The sequence below is a fragment of the Bubalus kerabau genome, chromosome 21, assembly GCF_029407905.1.
Source record: "Bubalus kerabau isolate K-KA32 ecotype Philippines breed swamp buffalo chromosome 21, PCC_UOA_SB_1v2, whole genome shotgun sequence".
NCBI lineage: Eukaryota > Metazoa > Chordata > Mammalia > Artiodactyla > Bovidae > Bubalus > Bubalus kerabau.
This window is the reverse complement of record NC_073644.1, coordinates 6780141-6800501: the sequence shown is the minus strand read 5'-3', so window position 1 is coordinate 6800501 and position 20361 is coordinate 6780141. Positions and strand designations below refer to the sequence as shown.

At 49.9% G+C, this 20361-nt stretch overlaps 1 protein-coding gene across 2 annotated transcripts in view; it reads left to right on the top strand.

Moving 5' to 3' along the window:
- Positions 1-16756, top strand: part of ZNF407 (zinc finger protein 407) — a 384300-nt gene extending 367544 nt beyond the window's left edge. Inside the window, exon 9 of one of the 2 annotated variants that reach the window (XM_055558909.1) lies at positions 14440-16756. In XM_055558909.1, coding sequence (XP_055414884.1) covers positions 14440-15740 — 1301 coding nt within the window. In that variant the 3' untranslated portion in view covers positions 15741-16756. Of the gene's footprint in view, positions 1-1455; positions 5279-14439 lie in introns of those variants that run through there. The other variant, XM_055558911.1, reaches the window with a different exon arrangement.
- Positions 16757-20361: the final 3605 nt, after the last annotated feature.

The following is a 20361-nucleotide window of genomic DNA, read 5'->3' as shown; positions in this document are numbered from 1 at the left end:
TAAATATAATAGTTGTGTATTAATTTTATTGTGAATAAATTATATAAATATGCCAGATATGACTAAAACCATATGATATTTGACTATGGGGGGGGGCTATCATTTATTGTTACATGTGGTGGTGGTGTTTAAAATGTCTTACTTTCTTCTGAAGATCACCATGTATCTAATGTTTTGGGCCAAGACTAAAGATTGTATTTGTGTATCAGAGTCTTCTGGGTTCTTAACCTAGTTACTGCTACACTCAACACTCAGGCTGAATATACTGGTGTAAATCCCATTAGAGCAGAGACTTTCTCCTAGGACATTATTTTAGAGTAAAAGAATGCAGTATCAGCAATGTGTGTCTGAACGAGGGGTGACGGGTTTTTTCAGCTACACTAGGAAAATAGTCTGTGTGCATGTAGAGCCCATAGCTATGATCATCTCAGCAGAAAGTTTTACATTAGGACTTCATGTCTAACTGGGAATTAAACATGACTCCTTTTAATTAAAATGCATGTTAATAACTGAATCATTGAGTTTACATTGTTATATAGGATTATTAACACTCAACCTAACTGAGCATTTAAATTCCTTTTTCTGGCTTAGGTTGGGGCATTGAGCAGAATCATTGGCAAGCCATTGGCCTCCTACACAGAGACCCTTTGCCTGCAAACAGTGGAAATGTTGCCCTGGAAATGTGGCTGAAGTTTCATGAAAATGAAACACGAAGCCTGCCAGGCCCATCTGTGCCAGCCTTATAAAACAAGAGCACCAATTTTATCATCGTCGCCTTTTGTTCTCCGCAGTGCTGCCCCTGTGGCTGCTGTATGAGCGCCGGAGCCAGGGGCCTCCGTTGACCCTGCTCTTTCTGCTGCGCACTGTCTGTTCTCGGCTGCAACACTTCTCACCCCCACACCCTCTTCTTTTTAAAACACGGAAACTCGAATGTTGAAAACCTTGAGCCATTTTATAAGGTTTTGTGCTGACAGACCACAGGGCTTTGTTGCTGGATTGCAGATCAAATATGAATTGGGGTGGAGTTGGATGAACATTTCTTCCTTTTAAGCAGAAGGAGGAAACCCACTGCTTTGTAAGTCTCAGAATCCGTCAGGGTGTTATTTTATTACATTGATGTCCATTTTTCATTATCTTCATGAATGGGTGTTTTCCATCTTAATGCACAGTATTTGCATATGATAAACCAGCCAGTTTTAATATGGCTTCTTTTTAATATTTCTGAATTTCCATTCAAACAATCAGAATTCTGATGTGAAATCACACTGGGCCAAATATGATAACTGTAAATCCATCTGAGCTGTAACGCTACTATCAGCCCATTAATTTCCAAATCTAAATAACTCAATCAGCTGCTGTACTGTGGAGGTGGAGGTGCATCAGATATTTAAGAGAATGTTTATGATTCATAGCTTAACAGGAAAGGACTGACTCTGCTACATCATTTTTTTAAAGGCAGCAATGCGAGACCAATGATGTGATGCCATTTTCTGTAGACTGGACAGTGGTGGAGGCCAGGCTACTCAGATGGCCCCAGGAGCACCAGCTTGTCCTGGAATCACAGGATTCTCCGGCAAGGGGAAGCCGAGAGTATCTGCCTCAGAAAGGCGGATGGAAGCAGAGCCCCTGCGGAGATCTCTGCCCACTCAGCGCGCACTGCTTCACTCCTCTCTGCCTCATATCTGGGCATTCCCAGGGAGCATTTCGTCCTTCTGATACGTCTGTTGCATCCACTCATCATCCAGTGGTTAGAAAGTCAAGCCAGTCCACAGCACCCTGATGTCAGCACAGTGGAGACCTCCCCAACCCGCCACCACCAGCCAGGACTCAAGATCCGCCTTGGCCAGGCCCTGGGCGGCCCTGCAGAGAACCCGGGCACTGTTGGCCTCCCTTCCTTGGTGTTTTCATGGTGTTGAAGTTAAACCTAATTAGACAGGTTCTCCCTCTTTAGGTCCACATATTCTTCCACATGTGAGGGTTTAAGCCAAAAAGTCTCTTATCAGAGTTTACTGTTTTTCCTCCCAAATGTCCCTTGCCCTCTGACCTTCAGTATGTCCAAGCTAAGTTTGGGCCAGATAAGTTGTGTTCATGACCGTTTCTTTGTAGATTGAAAAGGAGTGAAGCCTTCTTTACTAATAAGGCTATATCCAAAATTCAAGCAAATTTTGAGCATATCAGAATATTTAGGATTCTGATTCTTCATGCGTGAAAGTGAAAGTCACTCAGTCATGTCCGACTCTTTGCAACCCCATGGACTGTACAGTCCATGGAATTCTCCAGGCCAGAATACTGGAGTGGGTAGCTATTCCCTTTTCCTGGGGATCTTCCCAACCCAGGGATTGAACCCAGGTGGATTCTTTACCAGTTGAGCCACAAGGAAAGCCCAAGAATACTGGAATGGGATCTTCCATTCCAGCGGATCTTCCCAACCTAGGAATTTAACTGGGGTCTCCTTCATTGCAGGTGGATTCTTTACCAACTGAGCTATCAGGGAAGCCCCTTTTTATCATCCCGTGTTTTGAGCTTATTTATTTATTTATCTACATGTATAAATTCAAAAAGCGGGATGATAAAACCAAGAATTGAATGATAAAAGAGTGTTTCGAAGAAAGAACCTAAGCTCAGTCAGGTGAGCTGCCTAAGTTACAATTTGGGGGGTTGTTTGTGTAGGGAAAGCTGGTGGACATGGTTGATGCATGGTCATTAATTCACGAGCAGGGCAGGGTCAGATATAAGAGCAGAGGAAGCCAGCAGTGTTTGTTCCAGACAATGGGAGTCACTTGCCTAGAAAATCCCACGGACGGAGGAGCTTGGTAGGCTGCAGTCCATGAGGTCGCTAAGAGTCGGACACGACTAAGTGACTTCACTTTCACTTTTCACTTTCATGCATTGGAGAAGGAAATGGCAACCCACTTCAGTGTTCTTGCCTGGAGAATCCCAGGGACGGGGGAGCCTGATGGGCTGCTGTCTCTGGGGTTGCACAGAGTCGGACACAACTGAAATGACTTAGCAGCAGCAGCAGTAAGAAGGAGACCCAGACGACAGAAGTTACTCAAAGCACCTGGAAGAAAGGAAGGTGATGCTGGACTGTCCAGCACCAGGGCCCAGCGCAGGAGGTTGCAGAGCGGCTCCTGAGGGGGTAGGGGTACCTTGGCCCCTGGGCTGGCACCAGTTAGCACAGCTTCTTAAGGTGCCTTTAATGGAACCTTTCCTAGGAGGTGTTTTTTTCCCTTCATTTTATGTCTGTGATTTATCTACCTGACTTCCTGGAATTTCTGTTAAGAATTCCAGATACTCAGAAATACTTCTCAGGGCTTAGTGACTAACGGGTGCCTTGGCGCTCTGCAGATGAAGGGAGACAGCAGCTGCTAGGCCAGTAGGATAACACAGCGCAGTAATCAAACGGACGTGCACAAACGCCGAGACACGTGGTGTCCTTCTCCCGGTTCTGCCCTTTGGCAGTGCAGCTCCGAGTTCCTTTCAGCCAGCAAATGAGGAATTAATTCAGTACTGTCATTCTGATTGTCTTTCGACTCTGAGAAAGAGTGGGACATTTCTGTTCAGGAAAATACTTGACGGCGTTTAATAATAAATAGGGGTGAAGGAAAACATATGAATTTCCACATTCCTGTGAGCGTCATTCCAAGTTTTGAATGCCTCCCTTTCCTCCTTCCTGTTCGTGAAGCTGCTAACCGTGTTGTGTTCCGATTAATGCCACGTGTGAGGGTTCATGACTCAGTGCTCGTGTGCTCTGAGGTCGTGTCCTCGTGGTAGTCGTGGAACTAGAATGACACGTGTCCAGGTTTATCTGCAGCGGGGTGAGGTCTGCGCCCTGTCCTGTGCTCAGACCACCCCTGTGACTCTCAGTTTGGGGGGTAAATTTCATGGTGTTCCTGGTGATATGTTACCTATTGAAGAGCTGCTTCTAGTCTCAACGGTGAGACTTCTGACATTTCACGTGGTTGATCACCTTCTTCTTACTTGCTTTCTGAGACCCACGGTCTTGACCACCTAGTCATCTCCTCTCTGACTTTTCTGCGCTTATCAGGGTCCCCTTGGTCTCTCTCCCTAACTGTGATCTCCTTTCAGCCTAACACACACTGCCTGGGGGAGGCCTCCCCTCGTTATCATGGACCCCACCTCCATGCTGATAGCAGCCAAGCATGCAGTTTCCAACCAAACCCAGCCTTTCTGTTGGCCCAAAGCACAGCGCCGGAAAGAATCGACTAGCTACTTCCTGGTTCTCCCATGGGAATCCAGTTCTCAGCTTGACTTCTAAATTGAGAGCTGCACTCATGAGCTGATGTGGGAATCCTTGACATTTTCTGCTGTTAAAAAAGTCAACGGGGGTATTTTCATACATTTTTATAATTACGTTTAAAATGTTTGCTTTGTTTTGAAATGACAAGATAAGAGAGCCTGATATTTGCAAGCACTTATTTGCAAATAACACATTTTGCTTGTGCACAGTCATTATTCTTGAAAAATTAAATTGATATGTTTTCTTTCCCCTTGGGATATGATATTGCATGCATATGGGTATAATAGGTCCCCTTTTTAATTGGCTTTTTAAGTACTAGAGATATTTTTATGTGCTACATAAGAGTCTGTATCCAGATTCCAGATCATTCTGAAGGTCCACTTGAGGTGGATTTGCAGAATCCCCGACACAGCACTTCCTCCTTGACTTACATTTTAGTGATCCAGTCTCATACGCTGCTGGCACTCAGAGCTACTGAGGTTTCAGCTGCTGGTGGTGTTTCAGTGTTGTAATTTGTAAGTTTATTTTCATTCATTCCATTCATTTAAAAGCAAGGGTTCAGGCCTCCAAGTTTGGACTTTGTTTGATACTTTCAAATGAGTATTTAGCCTTGATTATCCCGGGCACATGGATACCCTGCAATTTTAACAGAGGAGTTTAACTTGGGTATTTAGGAAGACATTCAAAATAAAGATGGTAGAATTCACTGGTTCAGAAGGAAATATGTTGTCGTCTTCCACGGTGACCAGCAGTCTCCCCACCCCGACCCCACCTCTGCCCTGTGCTCACTGCGGAGAAGGCTGCATGTTGGGCTGGCCTCAGAGCAGGACAGCACCCGTCGCCCCCCAACATCAGTCTGGTGAACCCCGGAAAGGGCAGATCTACGGCCCCTGCTCACTCGTATGTTCACAGCCTCGAGTCAGAGCCTGCTCTGCCTGTGCCTGAGCTGGGTGGTCAGGTCCTCACTGTGAACCTTCCCCAGTGCTGGCCGCCCACAGCCGGGCACCGTGTCCCCATGTTCTCGGTCCCCAGACTCAGGGTGTCTGCAGTCTTCGGGAGCAGGTGGGCTCCACCCGGTACCCACTCAGTGGATGCTTGGGGCCCTCACACACAGGAAAGGTAGCAGCCATGTACCCAGAACGGATGATTAATTGACTACATGGTAAAGAAACTCACATTGTTTTAAGTCTACACCAGCAGCTGCCACTGCTCACCTGTGAGCAGATGTTAGGCCTCCAAAAGCCTGGCTGATAATTAAAATACTAACAGTGAGCTTTGCCCAGCTGCAGGTTCTGCCTACTGTAAATTCGATTTTAATGGTGCCTCTGTGCTGTGACTGAGGAGTAGTTTGGTTTTTACCTTCATACACAAGTGTCTGCAGTGGAGACAGTCGTCCACTTCCTCTCATCTCCTCAGGAAAGACAGGAAGATACTTTGAAACACAGGCATTTGGAACATGCCTACAAAAATGAGCGTGATCTTTTCATTGGGTTTGCCAGAAACACACAGGAGGCCAGTTTTATCTGCCGTTGGCCTGTGAACTCAGCCATGTTAGAGGAGGGCCACCAACGCCACTGACTGGACTTCTTATTTGCGTGATTTTATCTTCTAAGTGCGTGTAACGGTTACAGCTTCTGAAAAGGAGGCCTTGTCTCCTAATAGTGCATTATCTCTACAGGGAGTTTTACAAGACAGGCCGAGGATGCTCAGGAAAAGGTCGTCAGGCTTCCTAATTTTCTGAGGCCGTAACTCCAGAAAGAATGGCAGCGCTAGTCTGAGCTGACATCTTTAAGTCAAACGGAGACGGCCTTGCAGTAAGCAGACAAGGCTGCTGCTCCTCTGGAGTCTTCGAAGGCCTTCAGAAATGCTGCCAGCCTAAAATGCCCCCACTTGTTCAAGGCCCGAGCTCCAAGTGCAAGGGTGTGGCATGCAGCTTACCTTTCGTCAGCAGACCACAAGCACACACGGGTGAGGTCAGAGGCTCGGGGTGGAGGGCTGGATGCCAGGGCTCCCAGGGAAGTACATGCATGTCCCAGGCGGGCTCCCCTCAGCAGCCAGGCCTGCCCCGACCTCCAGAACGCATGTGGGATGCCAAGGGCACGACCCTGGGCAGCCCCCTCCCTCCCAGCTTGTTCAAGACGTCTGAGCACTTTCTGCTAGGAAACCCGATGGGCGTTAGGAGTGCTCATGGCAGGTAAAGGCTGAGATCAGAGCACTTCACCATCTGACTTTAGTCCCATTTCATCCCCCTTGTGAATCATGATGACACGCTTCTGCCCCATGGGCCAGATCTCCAAAGTTCTGGGGTCCCATCCTGAGGGATCCACAGCCCTGCGGCCTTGGCAGCAGGGAAACAGTCACCACGCCCGCCGCCACACCCGGCTCTGAAGTGGCCTGAGGGAGGTTTGCCTGCATGACTCCCGTTAGATCTCCATGCAGCCAGTGATCATCTGTACCTAAGGTTCTGACGCAATACAGCATCTTTTAGGGTTTGTGATTTTAAAGGTAAAATATTGTCTTTTATCCTTTGTCACTCTTCAGTGCCCATGGAGTTGCAAAGTTAGAAACCTGTCTGTTCCTGTATTTCCAACTGGAGATAAAACTTATTCATGGTTTTTCCTGAGCATCTTAGAATTTCTTTCATGGGTCTTATATGATTATCTTTGACCACTACTAGTCCTAAGTGATAACTGAGGGGAAGAGGACTAAGGCTTTTGTTTCTTAAATCTGGGCCCTACCTTATTGTACATATCCCCTGCAGTTAAACAGGTAGCTTATAAAATTGTGTTTGAACTTAGGTCAAAGAGTCTCTCAGAAAAGATGTGGACTACAGTTAATTTTTTACAGAATAATAACTTTCCTCCTCTCTTCTTATCAAACGATGGCCTTCATGAACTTGAGGACAGAGCAGTGACCTTTACTGTAACTCTGTGACGCAGCCTTTATTTGTGGCATAAAGCAGGTACTTAGCAGGGTGCCTCTTATTTATCGTGTTGTGGTGTATTTAAACACATCCTTAGGCCAGGGCACGCTGGTTTCAGAATGACCAGCACATGCCTGAGCTCTGAAATACATCCCACCGGTATGGTGGTCACACTAACAAGCATGCCAGCATCCGAAGATAATTTCAATTTTGTGTCTCCAACAACCTCAGTATTTCTAATCTGTGTGTGAATTTTATTAACGTTGACCAAAATGCGTTTCTAACCCTTGAAAATAATGAGACGTAAGGTACCGACCGTCCTTTGTTCTCGCCAAAAGAAAACAGAGAAAGATGGTGAAATTGCCATATTGTCATTTTGGTACACAGCCTGCTGCGATCATGGGCCACGCTGTTCGTGATCGGCTGCCTGCAGGAGCGGGTCGGGGTTTCCTGCAGGGAGGCGAGCCTGCGGAGCTTTCTGCGTGGAGGGCACTGGGCACAGCTTCCTGACTGTGCCGCTTAGACTTCTTCAAGCCGGGCTGCAGGGGACGCTGCTGGGGCCTTCGTGCAGGAACACCAGCATACCAGTAACTACTATTGTCCAGGAAATGACTCCATTACAGAGCCAGTTACTGATATCGATGTGATTGGCTATACTATGGGTGACTGCCATTATACGAATAATTTATTCCCTGGTTTGAAATTGCTAAAAGGTTATATTTCATTGAATTTTAATTTGTCATTTTTCCAGCTTTCACTTGAGAAACTTACAAGCTTTTGTGACATTAAAATATGGCTCTAATTTATTAGCATAATCTGTTAATATTGTTTCATTTTAATAGACATTAACTATGATTTCTTAACATTCTTGTTAAAATCACATCTTAAAACTGAAGTTGAGGAAAACCATACGTGGCTTAAGATTCACAGTGTCATATGTGCCTCAGATTTTCATATGAAAGGCATTACTTTTCTAATTGCATCGTATTCGAGGTGCTTTGATTGTGACAGTGAGGCAGTCTAGCGTTTCCAAGCTTAGTGCCCTCCCAAAATATAAAATGTAACACACACAGTGTCTGAAACATAACCTAGCACTGTGGAATACCACTGCAGGAGCAGCTGAGAAATGTAAAATAAATGCTGGCTGGTGGCCGCACAGTGGCTCACGTCGGATATTAGCACAGGCTTCCCTGACGCAGCCGACATTTCAGCCGCACAAGTCTTTTTAATGCCATCTTTATCTGCTACACGATGCATGAAATCTACTTTCGGTTTTAGAACTGCTGGTGACCTCTGACCCCTTTAGTGGAGACACAGTGTGACCTTTCTATTGTCATCGGCTTTCATTCTCCTGAAAATTCCATGAATTTTTATTACAAGTTTTTTTTTAAGCCAAGCTGAGTCTTCAGCAAATTACTTGACGCAGATGAGATGAAGTTGTTGGAGTGGGTGAGACAAGTTTTACAGCCCGCGCGTGAGCCGTGAGGAGCCCAGCCTCTGTCCTGCGATGTCATACGCCAGTAACTGCTGAGCCTACTATTGGATAAATACATCATTTTATGGAACATTGATTGTTCTATAAACCCAATGGAGTATTATGCTCTATGATCAAACCATTTAGATTGTGTGTAGAGCACAGAAAATGCCATATTCAGGATGGTACTAAAAGTGCCATTTGTGTATTTTATGGATGTCATTACAGGGGAAACTTCTCTCTGTAGGCCCTGTTTACGGCAAAATTTTTTAGTCTGTAATGACATTTTTCATTCACAACGTATGCCTTCAAGAGAGGGGGCCTTGTTTTATTTGTTTCATTCGAGTTTACTGCACAAATTCTGTACATTTTAATTAAATGTAAGCTTAACAAAAGCATAAGGTATTTATTCTGTGAGAAAAAACGATGGCAGCAACGAAGGACTAACGCGCACACAGGAAGGGAGCAGCCAGGTACTGAGCCCTAGCTGTGGCTCCGGCGACGGCACAGCAGAGCCGCTGTGTGGCTGCAGGCGGCGGGGGTGGGTCTGCAGCTTGACCCCCCTACCCCGCTCCTGCCTGGCAGGGCTCGTGGCCTCAGCGCTGGAGACGCTCCCTTCCAAGGGGACAAGGCAGGAGGGAGTGCGCGCAACAGTGATTTTCTGCAGAAGGGAGCTCATTAAAGAGCAGGTCCCTGAAGACAACACCTCAGCGCCCCCCCCCCCCGCCCCACCCCCCAAAAAAAAACCGAAAAAATTCTTTTTATTTCAGCTGAGTTGTAAACTTGCAATGCATTTGGCTATGATAAGGCAGTAAAATCCTTCTGTCCTCATGAAAGGAAACGGGCAGTGAGTTGGGAATCTCATAAACAGGCCCATCTCACCTGCGTTTGCACCTTCTACACGAATCTTCTTACTGTCTGTCCTGTTGGAAGCAGATCCAGAAAGGGCTGGTTTAGACCCTATTGATTAGCTACTGTCAGCATACTGAAACTGGATGCTGTCTTTGATAAATGCCAAGTGAAATACAAATATTATGTGGAGTATCTGTGCTTCGTTAAAGATGTGTGTGCAGTTTTGAAGCAGTAACGGTGACTAAGCAGTTGTGGATAAAATTGGCACAAACTTGCTGTGTTCCAGATACTGTGTCCATTGGGCCATTTGCATTGGTGAGCTTTACAGTTAATATTTACTCGAAAGATCTCAAAAATTGAAGTTTATGTGCCCAGTAAATTCTTGTTCATAGCTGGGTTAGAATGTAAAGTTACAGTAGAGATTCACATTAGTTTAAATGACACTTGAACTTCTACACAGCTCAACATTAATTCATTATGGACGAAATGGAAGAATCTTCAGTGGCTGAATCTTTTCCAATCTGATTGAGGCTGTTACATTTTATAGGTGCTATTTTTCAAAGCAGTACTGACAGCACTCGAAGTTATTAAATTGCTGAATCAAAGCTGGACCTGCGGCCGCATTTATGAACTGTGATGCAGCCGCCGGCTTGCGCGCAGCCGAGGTGAAGGTGCTGGTGTTGATGCGAGTCGTCACACCCATGCTGACAGCAGTATTTACCCACGTCGTTTATTTAATGGTCTGGGAGTGGCTTAGCCCGCCTCCAGATTCAGGTAAATTCAGTAAGCAGTTCTGAGTAGCATCATCATCCGAGCTCCCCAGGATTCAGACGATAATTCTGTAACTTCAGTCTCGCTGCAGACTAAAGAAAGAGTTGCCTGGACTCAAGCATGTAGCATCTCCCTCAGGGAGCATCCAGGATGGGGTGCTCGTGTCTTCCAGCTACAGCAGCTCCTCCTTTGTTAATGTCAGGGCACGATTCAGTCACTGAGTCGTGTCCGACTCTTTGTGACCCCATGGACTGTAGCCCGCCAGGCTCCTCTGTCCATGGGATTTCCCAGGCAAGAATACTGGAGTGGGTTGCCATTCCCTTCTCCAAGGCATCTTCTCAACCCAGGATTGAACCCAGGTCTCCTGCACTGCAGGCAGATTCTTTACCACTGAGCCACCAGGGAAGTCCCATCAGGGCAGTAGGTCCTCTTCTCAATCAGTTAGGGATGGGGGAGGGTGATTGGAAGGCTGATTTCTTTACGTTTTGTATCCATATTTCTTTTTTTCTCCTCCAAATTATAAACAAAATGACCTTGGAATTAAAGAATGGGCAGAAGCCAACTGGATCAGGTTCTGAGTGTGATAAAGACATGTGGAATGTTCCATTTGAAGTAGAAAAGTACAGGGAAGGAGAGGGGTCAAAGGGTAGCACAGGAGGAGCTTGGCAAGGACAGGAGACAAAAGATTAGGGGGACCTCAGTTCAGTTCAGTCACTCAGTAATGTGACCGTAGCACTCCAGGTCTCCCTGTCCATCACCAGCTCCCGGAGCTTGCTCAAACCCATGTCCATTGAGTCGGTGATGCCATCCAACCATCTCATCCTCTGTCGTCTCCTTCTCCTCCTGCCCTCAATCTTTCCCAGCATCAGGGTCTTTTCCAATGAGTCAGTTCTTCACATCAGGTGGCCAAAATATTGGAGCTTCAGCATCAGTCCTTCCGATGAATAGTTAGGACTGATTTCCTTTATGATTGACTGGTTTGATCTCCTTGCAGTCCAAGGTACTCTTAAGAGTCTTCTCTAACATCACAGTTCAAAAGCATCAATTCTTTGGTGTTCAGTGGTGTTCAGCTTTCTTTATGGTCCAACTCTCACATCCATACGTGACTACCGGAAAAACCATAGCTTTGACTGGATGGATCTTTGCTGGCAAAGTAATGACTTCACTTTTTAATATGCTGTCTAGGTTGGTCATAGCTTTTCTTCCATGGAGCAAGCGTCTTTTATTTTCATGGCTGCAGTCATCATCTGCAGTGATTTTGGAACCCAAGAAAATAAAGTCTGTCACTGTTTCCATTGTTTCCCCATCTATTTGCCATAAAGTGATGGGACTGGATGCCATGGTCTTCATTTTTTGAATGTTGAGTTTTAAGCCAGCTTTTTCACTCTCCTCTTTCACTTTCATCAAGAGACTCTTTAGTTCTTCTTCACTTTCTGCCATAAGGGTGGTATCTTCTGCATATCTGAGGTTATTGATTTCTCCCAGCAATCTTGATTCCAGCTTGTGCTTCATCCAGCCTGGCATTGCACGTGATGTACTCTGCATATAAGTTAAATAATCGGGGGGGGGGGGTCCTAGCTGGGAGAAAACTGGGCAGAGATGGCGACCCCCACCAGCTGAGACTCAGGCCTTCGTGGAGGGGTGGACACAAGACCTGTGGAGCACCCCACCCATCAGGCAGGCCTTCTGCTCCTGCACTGAGGCCAGCTCTGCCCTCTTGGAGGAGTGAGTTTAGGAGGATTGACATTCAGAACATGCCCATGTGATGAGGTTAAAGCACAGGGCACAGGAGCCCCCTCTGATCCTGACCCCAGCCATGAGGAGGCTCCCTCTGGCTTCAGGAGTTAGAGGGTTGCAGTGGCCTGACTTTCTGAAAATCCTGACCAGTGACCCTTCCCAGCAGCACACTGAATGCCGGGAGTTTGCATTTTTAAAACTTCATACATGGTTCCCAGTCTGGGGCAGTGAGCCCAGGTGTCCTCGTGGAGAATATAATTAAACGTCTTCTGTGGATCTGGCCTGACTTGCTGTTCCTGCTGAAAGGCAGGCCTTGCCCCTGGGTCTTTGCTTAAGGTGGATTCTGTATTGAAAGTAAACGCTTTCTCACAGAATGGCACCATTGTGGTAAGCAAACTAGTTGTCCTATTTTTAAGGGATGTTAGCAACAATAATCAACAATTCGTAATCCTTTTTTCTCCCTTGGTAAGAATAAAGTGTGCTTCTTTAAAAAAGGACCTACATTAGGGAGAGTGAAGTGAAATATTTTAAATGTGGTTGCGATTGAGATAAGAAATCGTTCAGAGCTCATTCTCTCACTTAGCGCTTCCCAGGAGGAGCTAGTGGTAAAGAACCCACCTGCCAGTTCAGGAGACATGAGAGTCTTGGGTTCGATCCCTGGGTTGGGAAGATCCCCTGGAGGAGGAAATGGCAGCCCACTCTGTATGCTTGCCCAGAGAATCCCATGAACAGAGGCGCCTGGGGGGCTGTGGAGTCACAAGGACTGAAGCAACTCAGCACACGCTCACTTAGGAGGGAAGGAAGCGATAATAAGAAACTAATAGAGAATTAGGGACTTGAAGGAGATAACAGGAGCTCTGTTTAAATAGTCTCTTTTTTATGAAAATGACTATAGGTTTCGCTCAGCTTTCCCTGTCGAGTTATTAAACAAGCCTCTCCTGTGTCGCAGGTGGCCTGGGGGGAACGGTGTCCACGCGCCTGCCGACATGCTCCTCGCTTCTGCGGCCAGAGCCCCCTTTCTGTAACAGCAGGGAGGCCTGAAAGGTGGGCCTGACGCTCTCAGCCCAAAGGCAGCTCAGGGCTGCCCTGCCTTCCCTGGGCGGGCGGCGTGTGTCCACACTGCAGGGACCGGCGCTGTCCACGGGGACCGCCAGGTGCGCCAAGACCCGCAGCCCGCAGGCACCCTCTCCCCGGCCCCGCACGCCCTGCGCTTCCAGACCCCTGCTTCTGGCACGCACCCTGGTCCCTTGGGCCGATCTCCTCGTGAAACGATCGCAGGGTGCTCACCACAGGGAAGGCAGGGCCAGTATTTACGGCAATAAACGCTGGGCCCCCATCACAGTTCTCAAACAGATGCACTCGCTTAACTTTTCCTGATTAAAAGCACTCAACAGGTGTCTTCTCTGCACAGACTGTGGCCCACGTGCCTTAGTGCCTCCTAAGGCAGAGGGGGCCCCCGACAGCCTGGTCCTGGCCTAGCCTGTGATCCCCGAGAGCCGGCCCGGCCACCCCCAGACCCCACCTCTGCTGCCCCGGATGCTCTGTCTCAAGGCTCTTCCCACTCAGACCCGGGGGAGAGCTTGGGTGTTCCTGTCCCTTCAGGCAGGCTGGGCAGCTGTCTCTCTGCAACTCTTGCTGAGTGTCCTTCCCCAGAGCCTGAACGTGGTGGTCCTCTCCATGGTTTGAAGGGCGGCTACATGCCAGGCGCTTGGCCAGACATCACAGCGACACGGTGGGATGCTCCGGTTGCCCTGGGGGCTGTGCACGCAGTTTCCGGCCTGTGTGCCGCCCCCAAGCGCTGGACAGCGGAGACCCTGAGTCCGTGCTGGGTGCCCGGCTGCCGTGGACCTCTCCCAGCAGGCTGGCCACCCTACTCCCAGGCTCAGCACCTGACACGCAGCAGGGGCCCACGCGCTCGGGGCCTTAAACTCTCACAGCTGGTGTTTATCAAGGGCAAGTTTATAAATTCAGTATGCAGAGCTTTCATTCTTCTTGTGGAATAAACAGATACACTGTAAGCTAATGTTGAGACATGGAAAAAAGATTTTTCTTTGAGTTAAAAGGAAAATGCTCTTAACACCAGCTACTGGACATCTGATTAGAAATGACCATGACTGAGGAGATGCCTCATATTCTTTTCGCAGGAACTGGAAAGGGACCATGGCTGTTGAGATTGTATCTGGACAGTCAGCCAGGGGTGTAGGCATCTCCCCCTCACAGCACAGCCCTGCTCTGTGTTGCTGGGAGCACCCATCGAGGCCCTGAGCACCCCCAGCTCCCCCACGCAGGCAGCTGGGGGATCTGAGTCATGGGTCATGGGGATGCTTCTGTTGAGGTTTTCCAGCTTCTCCAGAAGAACTGTCTTACTTCTAATCCTAAAAGTCACTTTTCTAGGCTCTAACTGGTCCCTGTCTCCCCTAGGCATTGTGTCCAAGTCCTACGAGTGCCGCCTGAAGGGCCAGGGAGCCACCTTCGTGGAGACAGACAGCCCGTTCACGGCGGCCGCGCTGGCGGAGGAGTCTCCAGTCAAGGACAGGCCGCTGCGGAGCAGCAGGAGGTCGGCGGCTCCACCGGAGCCGGTCCAACAGGTCATCATCATCCAGGGCTACGAGGGCGAGTTCGCCCTGGACGCCTCTGTGGAGGAGACGGCTGCAGCCACGCTGCAGACACTGGCTCTGGCCGGCCAGGTGGCCCGCGTGGTGCACATCACCGAGGATGGCCAGGTCATCACCGCGGGGCAGAGCGGGGCGCAAGGGGGCAGCGGGGCTCCCAGCCCGGGCCTGCCGGAGCCGCTGGCCGACGGAGCCACGCAGGTGGTGGTCGTGGGCGGCTCCATGGAAGGGCATGGCATGGACGAGCCCCTCAGCCCCAGCGGGGTCATTCAGCAGGTGACCAAGCAGGAGATTCTAGGCCTGGCCGAGGCCGGTGTCCCCCCGCCCGACGCGGCCTCGGCCTTGGACGCCCTGCTGTGCGCGGTCACCGAGCTGGGAGGGGCAGAGGGCCCAGTGGCGGCCGAGGAGAAGGGCGGGGCCGGGCCCAGGGACCTGCTGGTGCAGCTGCCGGGGCAGGAGGCAGCCACTCCCGCGGCCCCGGAGATCCATGTGTTCCACGATGGGCCAGACGGCGCGGCCGCCGCAGAACCGGTGGAGGTGCTGACCCAGCTGGTGCGGCCGGCCGCCGTGATTGCGTCGCAGGAGCGTGCACAGGTGGCCTTCAAGAAGGTGGTGCAGGGCATGCTGCAGTTCGCCGTGTGCGACTCGGCCGCGGCTGGCCAGCTGATGAAGGACGGCGTCACGCAGGTCATCGTCAACGAAGAGGGCACAGTGCACATGCTGGCCCGCGAGGGCTCCCAGATCATCATGCAGGAGGCCGAGGCACGTGGGTCGCACGTGGACCTGGCCGAAGCGGACGGCGAGATCTCGCAGATCATCGTCACCGAAGAGCTGGTGCAGGCCATGGTCCAGGAGTCTGGCGGTGGCTTTCCCGAGGGGGCCACACACTACATCGTGACGGAGCTGCCGCCCAGCGTGCAGGATGAGCCGGCCGTGTACTCGCACACCGTCATTGAGGCAGCCGGCTCCCAGGAGCTCCTGCAGGCTGGGGCTGTGGTCCCCAGTGGAGCGGAACAGCTGACGAGCATGGTCATCTACACCCAGGAGGGCTCCCCGGCCGCCGCGGTCATCCAGAGCCAAAGAGACAGCAGCGAAGTCCATGAAGCCTGAGGCCGGGGGCTGAGAGACCAGCACACGAGGCCATGTGCCCTGCACCCGCCAGCGAAGCGCGCGTCCGAGGGGCCGGGGATGGCCCTGCGCCGGCCGTGTGAACGCGGCACCGGGGGCACGCACGCAGGAGCGCGGCCTGTAGCGGGGCAGGGCCCACCAAGGCAAGTCTGGTTACCGTTTGGTTCTTCTGTTGTTTCTCTAACCCGTCTTCTACCCATTGTGCCGAGAAGTTAAGTTGTTTTCTGTTTTGTTCCCACAAATGTTTTCCCATTTCAGTTGTGAAAGGACCGTGCCCTAGCCATGGAAGAGTGTCTTCAGACACAGCTGCCCTCGCAGTCCAGCATGTCCCCATTGTAACAATTTATTACATGTTTGGTTAAAAATTGCAGCTACGTTCATTACCACGTCGAAGCAGCCTGCTCCTGTTCATTTTCCTGGAAATGTTAGGGTCACAGCGTCCCCAGACCAAAGGCAGCCTGTTCATTTTGTGTACCGCCTTCCTCTTCCATACGTTGTAGGTGTGCTCCTTGCCCGGGTTGCTTCAGCTTAAAAGATTCCTCCTTAAGCCTATGGTTAAGAAAAGCCTTGACGTTTATTAAAATAAACCTTAGTTAAGAAAACCCAATGCTTCTAATTTTGACTTAGTTTCATACAATAAAGTCTATATGAAATGTGCATTCTGAAAAATACTGTTTGTATCAATATTTTGCTTTTATAACAAATGTTTCTTAATGTTGATATCATTTTCACAGGATTTATCAGTGATTTATGTCCGTGTGAAAGAGCTGACATCAAACATCAGTGATAGAGAGCCATTCCCTGGCCCCCACAGGACTGTGTGTGCCTTGCTGTGGGGTCCCTTCCACGGGGGGTGCAAGTTCATAGCCAGGTGACCCGCTTCTTAATTCAATTGCTTCTCTTCCAAAACTGTAAAACCCTCCCGTCCCCCAAACGCAAAGGTTGTTTTTGTTCTGTTTCTTTTTTCTTTGAAATAAACGGACAGCGCTAAAAGAGAAGGGTGACATTTTCTTTCCAGCAGCCAACTGATGGGCAGCCATAAAATGCAAAGAGTACTTGTTCCTCGCCAGCCAGCGTCGACTCCGCTCTCTGCCCATGCTGAGTGTGCTGGGTTCCGCTGGCCATCTCTGCACCCTGGTGCTGTGTGCTCCACGTTTGGCCCATGACCCAGGCAGATTCTGGTGACAGTAACATAGTCTGTCGTGGTTCAGTTCAGTTCAGTTCAGTCGCTCAGTCGTGTCTGACTCTTTGTGACCCCATGAATCACGGCATGCCAGGCCTCCTGTCCATCACCAACTCCCGGAGTTCACTCAAACTCATGTCCATCGAGTTAGTGATGCCATCCAGCCATCTCATCCTCTGTCGTCCCCTTCTCCTCCTGCCCCCAATCCCTCCGAGCATCAGGGTCTTTTCCAATCAGTCAACTCTTCACATGAGGAGGCCTAAGTATTAGAGTTTCAGCTTCAGCATCAGTCCTTCCAATGAACACCCAGGACTGATCTCCTTTAGGATGGGCTGGTTGGATCTTCTTGCAGTCCAAGGGACTCTCAAGAGTCTTCTCCAGCACCAGTTCAAAAGCATCAATTCTTCGGCTCTCAGCTTTCTTCACAGTCCAACTCTCACATCCATACATGACAACTGGAAAAACCATAGCCTTGACTAGATGGACCTTTGTTGACAAAGTAATATCTCTGCTTTTTAATATGCTATTTAGGTTGGTCATAACTTTCCTTCCAATGAGTAAGCATCTTTTAATTTCATGGCTGCAGTCACCACCTATTGTGGTTAGCATCTTAAAATTGTGAAGAGCAGAAGGGAGAAAAGGAAGAGGAAACGGTACTGTTGTGGTTTCCATCACAGTCCTGTTTACACGCCCGCTGAGAGGTCAGCGGTCAGCTTGGAAGCCAGCCTTGGCCGGGTGCCTGAACCCTCTGTGTCTCCCCTGACCCGGTCCTCAGAGCCCTGGGTCCCACCCATCTGCAGGCACCTCCCTACAAAAAAAAATTAAAAAGAAAATCTCAGGCTTGACACTGCAATTCATAATGAGCTGGGTAAGACTTGCCCCCAATTCTTAAAAACGGCAAGGCAGTTCTGCTCCTCTCCAACATTGTCTTCAGCAAACAGTGACAGCAGCAACTTGCGTTTGTTTTGTTGAGAGGAAGATGACCTTTACAAAGTGATGCCCCTCACCAAGCTTCTCATACATGTAAAAAAAAAAAAGTGGAGGTGGGGGATGATTTTCAGTGGGAGAATATCTTCTTCATCGTTCCTCCCGTTAGCTGCAGCCCGCAGCCTTCGGCTTGGATGCTAATTCCTAACCGCGCTTAGTCCTGTATGGCTAACCTTTCTGCCGCAGTCCTGGGTGTTGACACTGACATGCTGCAGTTTACCGTTTGTGATTTATTTAGGATAAATATGTCTCAGGTGGCATTTAATCCTTCATAAAACCAGTGTAGCCTGCAGTGTCAAACCAGCAATCGTGTTGTATGCACAATGAAAAGAGCAGGCCTTTGCATTTAAAAAAAAAAAAAAACTGTCCAGAAGGTGTTTCAAGGCTCAGAAGGATTGCAGAGGATTCACTAGGCTCCTGTGTCCTGTAATTACCTGTAGAGCTGGGTTAATGTGGTCTCTCTCTTCTCTCTTGTTACACAACTGCTGGAATGTGAGGTTGTTGAAGAAACACGTACAGAAGCGCGGGCCTTGGAATAAAGAGGCGCGGCCCATCACCGTGCGGGCACGTTCCCTGAAGCACAATCTTCCGTGAGGCGCACGCAAGGAGCCTGAGGCTTCCTGGAGGTTGGGCTGGAGAAGACAACACAACTCTGAAGCAGTGAAAAGCAGAGCAACAGAAATGTTTACTTGGAGACCATGACCCAGAAGGAACAGCTTCTTATCAAACCCCGGCCAGGACCTTTGGTGGGGAGGCTGGGACTGCTCTGCCCAAGGCAGCATACAGAAGTGGCTGAGGTTTCCGGCTTCCAGGACTGAGGGTGGGCAAGGCTTTGTGCTCATGAAGAGTTCGCAAGAGCTTTTCCGTACAAAGGGAGTTCTGGCCGCTTAAGGTCACTTAAATGAGGTGTGTGGCTCAGCCAGGCATCCTTCGGGGCTGCCTCAGGCCTGGAACAGAGGGAGGGAGGGTCCTCCAAAACAGGCCCCCCACTGGCAGGGAACCCACGAGCGGACAGACCCGCATCTCCTGAGAGATGCAGAGAGCATTCATTTGCTTCTTGGCTTTGAGAACCACGTGACTATAAGATGGTGTCAGTGGAGCCCTGAAAATTCCATTCAGCCCAGACACATGAGCCCCGAGCGCTAGAAGACACCCCGGAGGAGCCTCAGTGAATCTTTGCTCAGCCTCCTGGCGCCGAGAGGCCACTGCACAGAGTGCACAGAGGTCCAGGCCTGGCCCTGGTCACACCCGACGGCGGCTCAGCCCCAGCCCCTCCCTGTGCAGCAGGGCCCGGCTGCCTGGTAGCTGGGCCTGTGGGAAGTTCCCTAACAGCGGGGAGCATTTGCATCTCTCAGTCACAGCACATCTATCGTGATCCTGAACATAAAACAATGGCGTCAGGAAAGAATTGAAGAACCAGCTTCGAATCCTAACCCAGAGCAGGTTCTGGGAGGAGAATGAGGAAAGGAGAAAGGCCCTTCGTGGAGTAAACCTCAGAAAGAGCGGGGAGTCTTCCCTCCTCTTCCTGTTGAATTTTAGCCCACCGTGGAAGAGAGCGGCCCTCACACTTGAGCAGCCTCCTCCTGCTCCATCTTGCTGAAGGATACAATCCGTTTTTTGCTCCTCTAGGGTGATATCATTTTACATGAAGGAAAAAGTTCGCTCAGATGGCAGTTATACGTTTCGGAAGCACCTTCTAATCAGGGATTGGTGATTCATTATTAGCTTCAGCGGGCGATCCATCTGACATGTAAGGGGAAAAAATTAGCAGCTGTCACTGCCTGATGAGTTAATTTCCTGATATGCCTGACACTGAAAAGCCATTTGGAGACATGGCAGCGGCTGACGGGAAACCTGGCGCCGCTCATAGCTGGAGATGGAGCAGGGCCGGGCGGGGCGGCAGGGGCGCGGGCGCGGTCGTGTGGCCCGACGCAGGTGCCCCATGTGTGTCCTGCGCCCTCGTCCAGAGCCCCACGTGCCCAGGAGCCCACAGCAGGGACCCGACCCTGACCTCGGAGAGGCAGCGCGTCACATTCTCCTTCCGACGGGCCTCTTGGCAATTTCCATAATCGGAGCTCAGTTCAATCATGGGATGATGGTTTGTCACCGTGAAAAGTTGCCCCGTGAAATAAACATCGTGGAGACTCAGGAGCAGAGAGTGAAGGCAGAGGAAGTGGGCGGTGGGGGGCTCGCGGGCCCCAAAGGCAGAGCCAGGCCTCCCTCCAGCCCTGTCCCCGAAGGGCACGTCCCCAGGGGCCCCACTGCCAGCCAACAGGTTGAGAGAAAGCTGGAACACTTTCTAATACCTGATGTGTTAGTCGCTCAGTTGTGTCTGACTCTTTACGACCCTATAGACTGCAGCATACCAGGCTCCTCTGTCCATGGGATTCTCCAGGCAAGAATAGTGGAGTGGGTCGCCATTCCCTTCTCCAG